Source organism: Zootoca vivipara, chromosome 6, assembly GCF_963506605.1.
Source record: "Zootoca vivipara chromosome 6, rZooViv1.1, whole genome shotgun sequence".
Lineage (NCBI taxonomy): Eukaryota > Metazoa > Chordata > Lepidosauria > Squamata > Lacertidae > Zootoca > Zootoca vivipara.
The window spans coordinates 69403681-69413095 of NC_083281.1; the positions used below are offsets into that span (position 1 = coordinate 69403681).

The window sequence follows — 9415 nt, forward strand, 5'->3', positions numbered from 1 at the left end:
CTACAAAGCGCACTCTGTCTGTGTATGTCTGTTTTTGAAGTTTTTCCTTCCCCCAATAATAATAATAAAATGTCTCTGTACTTCTGCAGACTCCTGTCTGAAACCATGGGCAGCAGCTATAAGTCAGTGTCGACAATACTGAGATAGATCAGCTAGATCTGACTTGGTCCAAGACAGCTTCCTATGCTCCTAGTTCTATAAAATTGGACATAGTGTCTATAGAGATGTTTTCCTCCACTTCTTGATGATTAGGAGATTCCGGACAGGCAAGGAAGGAACTACTTCTTCACATCATGCGTAGTTAACCTGTGGAATTCACTGCCACAAGACATGCTGATGGCTGCAGACTTAAGGCAGCTTTGTTGTTGTTTAGTCATTCAGTCGTGTCCAACTCTCCGTGACCCCAAGGACCAGAGCACGCCAGGCACTCCTGTCTTCCACTGCCTCCCGCAGTTTGGTCAGACTCATGTTGGTGGCTTTGAGAACACTATTCAACCATCTCGTCCTCTGTCATCCCCTTCTCCTAGTGCCCTCCATCTTTCCCAACATCAGGGTCTTTTTCCAGGGAGTCTTCTCTTCTCATGAGGTGGCCAAAGTATTGGAGCCTCAGCTTCACAATAAAGGCAGCTTTATTTATTATTATTTCACAAAATGCACATACTGTTTGATATTTTTTTTAAGACCTCAAAGCAGTTTACAAAAAGAACAACGCAGCAAAATTGCCAGTTAAAAAAACAGTTCCTTAAAACATCTGCTTCAATCTGCACTTCTAACCATTGAGGCTACCTGGGCCTCCAATGACAAAACTGGATGCAGAAGCACCCACCCCAAATTGCAGACTTGCTCCTTCAGGGAGAGTGCAATCCCATCCAGGTTAGGCAATTGTACCAATTTCTTGGCCATGGGAACTACTGGCCTTGTTTTGCCAGGATTCAAGCTCTGCTTCCTTTTCACCATCTATCTCACTGCTGTATCCAAACACTGATACAGGGACTTCACAGCCTCTCCCAACTCAGGTGTTCTGGAGAAACAGAGCTGAGTGTCAACAGCATAATGATGGCACATTGCCCCCAAATTCCTCAAGCCTGCTCCCAGCTTTCAACAGGCATTATACAAATTTGTGATAAATAAGGCTATCAAATGGTTACTCCAAATGGAGTATGCTTCTGAACAAATACCTGTAGTTCATGAGCAACACTGGGAGAGGGTTATTGCCCTTAGGTCCTGTTTATGGGTTTTCTCGAGGCACCTTTCTGCCCAGTGAGAAACAGGATACTGGCCTAGATAGACCTTTGATCTGATCCAGCTCTTTTCACATTCTCATGACGTATTCTAAGCAATGGAAAGCACTGTACAAATATTAAGCATCATTGCACAACTCATCTAAGAGATCCACACAGGCATACGGAAGAAGCAAATTCAACTCAGTTTGACCCACTGGTCTGCAAAAACTGACCAAGTGTTGAACTATGATGCTAAGCCTAATGTTTTATAGGGTTGTGACCTTTAAAGATTAATTATCTAGCTCTTTGCTGTCCTACTCACAAAACAGATAAGAGATTATTCTCAAAAGACAGGCAAATACCCCTGGGGATTCCACAAGCCATCTGTTGTAAACCAACATTTGCCCTGCATTTTTAAACTTCCGCAGTTTGCATGCAGGAAAAGATTAATATGCATTGAGTGGTTTAACAATTCAACTCCTCTTCCCAAGGGACTCTGAGAACTGTAGCTCAGTGAGTGGAATGGGAAGCCTGTGAACAACTCTCAGCACCCATAACAAACTACAGATCCCAGAATTATTGGGGGGGGGGAGCCAAGACGGATTAAAGTGTGAGGCAGAAACTATCCCACACCCTCCCCCTTTGTATTTTCCAGGAACTGGTATTCAGAGTAGGTCTGAGTGATATATCAACATATCGTCCAAAACCAGTTTAAAGTCCATATCATGATACTGATTTCATAATTTTTGACTTGGCAATTTATTGCAAATTGGGGGTGGGGGTGTTGTGCAAAAATCACAATATGAAAGAAAAAAGAGACGCTAACCAGTTCCTCTTCATAATTCCATCCTTATTTCAGATATTATGATATATTAGTATATTGCAATGTTTAGCTGGTGATATATCACAAAGCTGAAAACCAGATATCACCCAACCCTGCTGTTCACTTCTACATAGTTCCATCCTTATTTCAGACATCGTGATATATTGTGATGTTGAAAACCAGCTTTCGCTCGGTCCTAAATCAGTGTCAAAGTATCTCCTAACAGTCGCTGGAGATTGCACATCCTTGAGAGTTGTGCTTCTAAAAAGCAGCCTGGAATTTTGTGCCATGTCATTGTCATTTCTTTCAGAATGTTGCTTCTATCCAGTGGGCTGGAAGCCATGGCATTTGAACTGGCTTCAAGCTTGTTTAAATAAACTTATAATGCAGATGTGTCAAGCAGATGGGGCAGAGGCCATTGTCTGGTCACAGCAAAGTGCAAAGAAAGCTACAGTCTGGGGTTAGGTCAGCTCTGAAACAGACTGGTTGCAGCAGCTATGCCTGTACTAAATGCTCCTTTTAGGATACTCCAAATGGCAAAGGTTAAAGGTGGTGCATAGGGATATAGGAAGCTGTTTTATACCCAGACCATCGGTACACCTTGCCCAGAGTTGTCTACAATGGCTGGCAGAGGATCTCCAGGGTATCAGGCAGAACCCTACCTGGAGATGCCAGGGATTGAACCTGAGACCTTCTGCACACAGAGCAGGTGCTCTGCCACTGAGCTACATCCTGTCCCATGGCTGATCTAGGTGATCTGTGCTGATTTTTGTCTTCAGTGAACTTGACAGGCATAGGAAATGGTCTTATACCAAGCCAGACCACTGGTCCATCTATTGCCTACACGCTGCCTGGCAGCAGATGCTGTATTGCAGAGCTTTTGACTCTTCCCTAACAGTACCGTTTTTCTAAGAGGGTCTTGATGGAGATGCTTAGTGAACCACTGGATTTGCGGCATCTCCCAGGCCACATAATTTGCAAAGCAAATTCTGCAAATAATTGCTTTTCCATCATCATGAATTCCTTTTTATATTTGTAGCAGATTTTATTGCAGAAGGGTAGCTGGTTAGCAGAGAAGCTGAAATGTTCGGATCCCACTGGTACAAGTGGGACTTAACAGAGCATCCCCATGTATGTTTATTCAGACATAAGCCTCTTTAAGTGCAGCGGGGCTTACTCCCCGAGTGAACATTGGATTGCAGGCACACACAATTTTAAGCTGCAAAGCAATATAGATACTTGCTTGGGGGCAAACCCAAATAATGGCTTGCATCCGCGCCTGATTTGCACCACAGACAGCATTTTTTTATTCCACACTGCATCGTCTGCAATGCAAGTCGGAGGAACTGCTAGTTCCTATGTACAGCTGCCAATCATCAAGAATTGCAGTCACCGAGGGACGTGTGTGCCTGTGTGAAATGGAGTGTAACTTTTCCTGGATCATACTCAGGTTTGATCAGTCTTTCAGGGATGATATATATTTAATGAATAGCACATCTTGGAAATATGTTCAGGTTGTAGTGAAGGGTGGTTGTCTGTTGTTGTTTTTTAAGGGTGTATGATTTGAGCTTCTATCATAATAGCCTTGACATTTTAAGCATCTCAAACTATATTTAGGCTGCAGTTAACTATTGATTTAAGTGGATCTGCTGCACAGTGTCTGGTCATTTAATCTAAGACCTGTGGGGGCTGTTTGCGAATTACCCAGCAGTGAGAGAAAGGCACCGCAGGCACAGAGGCACTCCTTCTACTGTTTTCGTTTTACAGAGCTCGGGCCTGGAACTCTCTCAAAATACATCATGCTGCAGGGAGTTCCATGTGTACTCATGGCATTGCTGGGGGGACAGAAAGCAATTTTGCTCCGAGCCATGTTGGTTGGAGGCTCTGCAAGCTATCACATCCTCTCCTCCGTGAGGTTGTATGATAGCTTCCCAAATTGTGGGGGTGGAATCTGTAGTGCTATGTGTATTTTAAATGTAATTACATGCCACTGTGTGAAGATATTTTCTTTCCAAGTGTAAATCTGCTTAATAAATTAAATTAAATAGCCAGTAGCTTAGACTGCATTTTTTTTTTAAAAAAAAAGAGGGTTGGAAAAACTGAAGGATCAGTGGAACTGACTCCCATAGGAGGCAGTGATGGCCACAAACATAGACGGCTTTAAAAGAAAAGTTGACAATTTCATGGCAGATGAAGCTACTATTGGTTACTAGCTGTGATGGCCATGCTCTACCTCCCCAGTTGGAGCAAGTAATGCTTCTGAATACCAGTTGATGGAAACCACAGGAGGGGTGGGTGCTGTTGTGCTAAAATCCTGCTTGTGGGTTTCCCACAGGCATTTCTCTTTCTACCGTAAGTTCCACTCTCCGCTCTCCACATTTCCTTATCAGCAAATCATGAAAATTCATCTGCATTTTTGTGCACATTCTCCCTATTATGCACTTTTTTGCAAGCTATTTCTGCGGATGCAGTGCATATTTTCGGACATTATTGCCATGTATGTATGGATTCTTATACACACTTCCCCCCCCCCCAAAAAAATACACTTTTTTTGTATACATCACTTGGCTGAAGAAACACATTGCAAAATTTGGAGATCTGTGATCTTGGAAAGAGAGTGACATTTTGGTGCACAGTGTGTGAATTGTGTCATTTCTCATTGAAATGTGAAATGAACCGAGTTTTTCTCCGTCACTAGAAAGGGGAAGGAGCTTCTTCTGATTCCCCTCTTCATCCATCTACACAGCATCAGTATTGTTCTGCTTTAAGGGAGCAGTATATGTGCCTTTGGGACGCAGGTGGTGCTGTGGGTTAAACCACAGAGCCTAGGGCTTGCTGATTAGAAGGTCGTCGGCTCGAATCCCCATGACAGGGTGAGCTCCCATTGCTCAGTTCCTGCTCCTGCCAACCTAGCAGTTCGAAAGCACGTCAAAGTGCAAGTAGATAAATAGGGACCGCTCCGGCGGGAAGGTAAATGGCGTTTCCGTGTGCTGCCCTGGTTCGCCAGAAGCGGCTTTGTCATGCTGGCCACATGACCTGGAAGCTGTACGCAGGCTCCCTTGGCCAATAACGTGAGATGAGTGCGCAACCCCAGAGTCGGTCACGACTGGACCTAATGGTCAGGGGTCCCTTTACCTTTTATAGTGCCTTTACATTGGGTGGTATTTCACTTGTACCAGAAACACAGGCGTGTGAGCTCACCTTTCTCTTTTCAACACACACGGCTAATCCATGGTGATGCACCCCTACACAACTATTTATGCAGAGCTTTTAATTACAATTGCATATGGACAGCGGAGGCCAGCCGTATTCCTGCAAGATGGCTTCTTGGAACGCTCTTTGGGGCTCTCCAAATTGGATTGCACTGAAATCTAATAGCAGGAATGCAGACAGGAGGATGAGTGTTATCGATTGATAGAGGCAGAGAAGAGTGCACCTTTTTGCTTGCTTTTTATCCCTTTTCATCATCTAGGCAATATGATATTTTATTGTTTCGATCCATGCAAGCTGTAATCAACCATAGAATTTATGTTCCAAGTATGCCTTTATTTATTTTCAATTAAATAAGCGTGGGGGGGATAAGATTTCTTTTAAAAGAATATCTTTGAAGCTCTAAACATTGAACAGAGTTCAGCGTCTTCATGCTCACAGTCAGCATGCATTAGTCAACAATATTGACTATGGAGCCAGCCAGGGCCGGCTCTAAGGCAAGCCTGGGTGGCGCAGGCCGCCAGGGGGGACGCTGCACAGCTGTGCCCGCTGCAGCAGCGCTGTGCCCGCCCGCCCGCCACGGTGAGAAACGGGGTGGGGCGCCGGAGCGATTATTGCACCATGGCGCCCAGGCGCCCGATATGCTTAAGACGGCCCTGGAACCAGCCACTGCATCTCAGCATAGATCAGTCCAGAAAGATTTGTAGTGGCTAGAACAGGGGTTGTCAACGTTGTCTCTACTGCCCACTAGTGGGAGTTTCTGGATTCTAGGTGGGCGGTAGGGGGTTCAACGGCACTAGCTGAATCCTCCTTCCATCGAGCTTTCGTGGGCGGTAAGGAAATTTTACCATAAAGAAAGATGCATTAGTGGGAAGTAGGTATAAAAAGGTTGACTACCCCTGGGCTAGACAGAACAATCCAAGCGTTCCCCTTGCCTATATAGACAGTAGGTATGACACCCAACCTGGACAATGAACATGGGATGTGTTGTATTTATGGACATACACTTCTAAAAACGGTCCTTGCATCATTGGTCCATCATCTAACTGGCTACTGTACACTCTCTTTCTGCCACCCTTCCTCCCGCCCCCCGCCCCCCATTTTTCCCTCCTTGCCATCCACCAGAAATGAGCCCAGGGGTCGTCTAAAATGAGCGCAAGATCTGCAAGTAGCCCCTGGGCCACAGGTTGCACACCTCTGCTGTAAATTGCCTGAACTGAAGGCATTCTGTGTGGGGTGGGGTGGGGTGAGCCCGTGGCCCTCCAGATGTTACTGAAGCACAACTCCCATCAGCCCCAGCAGAAATGGCCAAGGATGATGGGAGTTGTAGTTTAACAACACCTGACAGGTCAAAGGTTCCCCGTGCCTGCACTGTGACCACTCAGTGCTTCACCAAAACACTAAAGGTATCAATGATTCTGAACTGCTGCAAAAATTAAACCTTTCTCTTCTTTCTCTCTCTCTCCCTCCCTCCTTCATTTTTCTTCCTCTTGTTCCCTCCTAGGTACTGAGCCAATTTACGTGACGGATCCTTTCCTCTATTCGTTCCTGTTGATGTTCCATAAGCTTGTACACTTATTCTTAGACCACTGATGGACTTCTTTATCTGATAATCCTCAGCCAAATGAGAAGGAAACTATTTAAAACAAAAACAAAAAACACACGGAAAAAGAACCCTCAATGAGAACTAGAATCTTAAAGATGGACAGAAAGAGACTGGAAAAGAAGCATGAACACATTCAACAAGGGGAGGGGTAAAGCATATTTTTGGGACATTACACAAAGGTCAGTCACCTGAAATAATGCATCTAATTTCGAGATTCTATGGTATCAATGCCCTGTTCCACACAAGGTAGCTATTATTTCTCTCCTTTCCAACGTCTTTTTTTCCTAAACCTTTCCTCTGACAATTAATTTTGCACGAACTGTTGAACAGTTGCTTTTATGATGATATGTAAAGACATGGGTGGGCGGGGGGCCAAAGCCCTTCTAAGGAAGGGTCCTATTTTTTAGTAGATTATTGTGGTTAGGATTTTTATTTTTATTATTTTTATTTCCTTTCTCCTCCTCCCTTCCCTCTCCCCTCTTTTTAAATTAAATTATTTCTTTTTGGGGGGAACTATTGATTTTTTAAAAAGGCACATCTTACCATAATGGATATTCACTGTCAATAATATTTATTTTTAAATATAAAAAAGAGAAAGATTGGAAACAAGGTAAGACATTTGTTTATAAACCGTATTGTATATTGCTGAATAACAGTTGAATTAAAAAAAAAAGAGATTTTGAAATAACATTTCTGCATCGAGGTATAAATTTCCACCAAAAAAAACAAGCCATGGAAATTCCAACATTGTGCTGCTAGATTTCTTAGACCAGGGAGGCTTCCTATAGTTTTTTCCTCATGTAAAGACACACACACATTAATACCATTCATCTTTAGGCCTAATGCTCATTCTCCCCTGCTTTCAGCTGGGTCCATAAAGGGAACTGGTTCTTGTTCTGATCCAGATTTAGGGGACTTGTGACCCTCCAGATGTTGTAGAACGACGACTCCAATCAGACCTGGAAACCATGGCCACTGGCCAGGGGTGATGGGAGTTGTAGTCCAGCAACATCTGGAGGGCCAAAGTTTCTAAGCATAGCCAGCAGTTGCCCGCAAGCCGGTTCGCTGGAATCTACCAGTATCTGTCACTGAACAGAAATCCATGGGGCAGGATGAGATGACCCGCTTACTGAAGGACATTGCAAGGCAGTGGAGGAGGTGTAGGTGATGTGAATGATGGAGGGAGCATGACCTCAGCAACCGACACTGGGCTCTGCCAGCCATTCGGCAGCCACACACCTGCACAGTGCTAAGTTCAGAGCCCACCATCCCATGAACCCCTCCGTTTGAGGTGATGGACCTCTCCCGTGGAAAAGTGGGTGTTGGTATGTTCCTATACTCCTGCAACCAAGCGTCTTCTGTGCAGCCCCATCCTGTGTGAGCACATTGCTCCTGCGCAAGCAGCCTTTTCCATTCACTTCAGCTATACTCTGGAAGTGTATACTCAATTCTGGCCAAACTAAGCCTCCCAGAGCAAAATATACCTGCAGAGACGCTGCCCGAGTTAATGCCAAATATATTACTTCTGGTACATATGTGCTAGAACATTGGTGTCCCCAGCTTTGAAGACTCGTCTACCCATGTACTATCTGAAACCCAAGGGGCATCTTGGTTGCCAGATGCGAAATATTTTGGAAATATTTTCAGCTCTCATATGCCACTACTGGGTACAACCGGGGAACCAGTCATCTTCGACTCTGGACCTCTTCCCCGACCAAGGAGGATACAGCTCTGTCTCTGTGGCGCAATGGCTTGGTGTGTCTGGTTGCTAACTAGAAGATGGGTGGTTTGAGCCCACCCAGGGGTGGCTGGAGGCAGGATTCCTGCATTGCAGGGGGCATTGGAATGGATGACGCTCAAGGTCCCTTCCAATTCTATAGTTCATAATTGAGTTGCTGGACCACAACATGCAGATCCAAGTGGCCATCTCATGCAGCTGATTTTTATATGTCAGAATTTGAACTATTGGTGATACGATAGATAGATAGATAGATAGATAGATAGATAGATAGATAGATAGATAGATGATAGATAGATAGATAGATAGACAGATGATAGATAGACAGATGTTAGATAGATGAGAGAGAGAAAGAGAGATGATGATAGATAGATAGATAGATGATAGATAGATGATAGACAGACAGACGATAGATAGATAGATAGATAGATAGATGATAGATAGATAGATAGATAGATGATACCGTATTTTTCGCTCCATAAGACACACTTTTTTCCTCCTAAAAAGTAAGAGCGTCTGTGTGTCTCATGGAACGAATGCATGGTCCCTGGAGCCGAATTGCCCAGGGGCAAAAAGCAGGTCGTGCTTTTTTAAAAAAGAAAAAGAAAGAGCTAAAGGCTAACAAGAGGGAAAGAGAAACCGCTCAGCAGCTGATTGCAAGAGATCGGGAGGGAGATAAGAGAAGCTAGCTCCCTTCCCGGCCCCACCTCCTTGCCTAGGCCTCCATTGTTGTGTTTCCCCAGCTACATGTGACTGGCTGATTAGATTATCTGTCTGGAAACTGTACAATTGGCTCCCTTTCCTTTCCTTTCCTA

At 44.4% G+C, this 9415-nt stretch overlaps 1 protein-coding gene across 1 annotated transcript in view; it reads left to right on the top strand.

The window, feature by feature from the left end:
- Nucleotides 1-7200, top strand: part of VSTM2B (V-set and transmembrane domain containing 2B) — a 34736-nt gene extending 27536 nt beyond the window's left edge. The window contains exon 5 of the mRNA XM_035120861.2: nt 6761-7200. Coding sequence (XP_034976752.1) covers nt 6761-6849 — 89 coding nt within the window. The 3' untranslated portion in view covers nt 6850-7200. The remainder of the gene's footprint in view (nt 1-6760) is intronic.
- The last annotated feature ends 2215 nt before the right edge of the window (nt 7201-9415 follow it).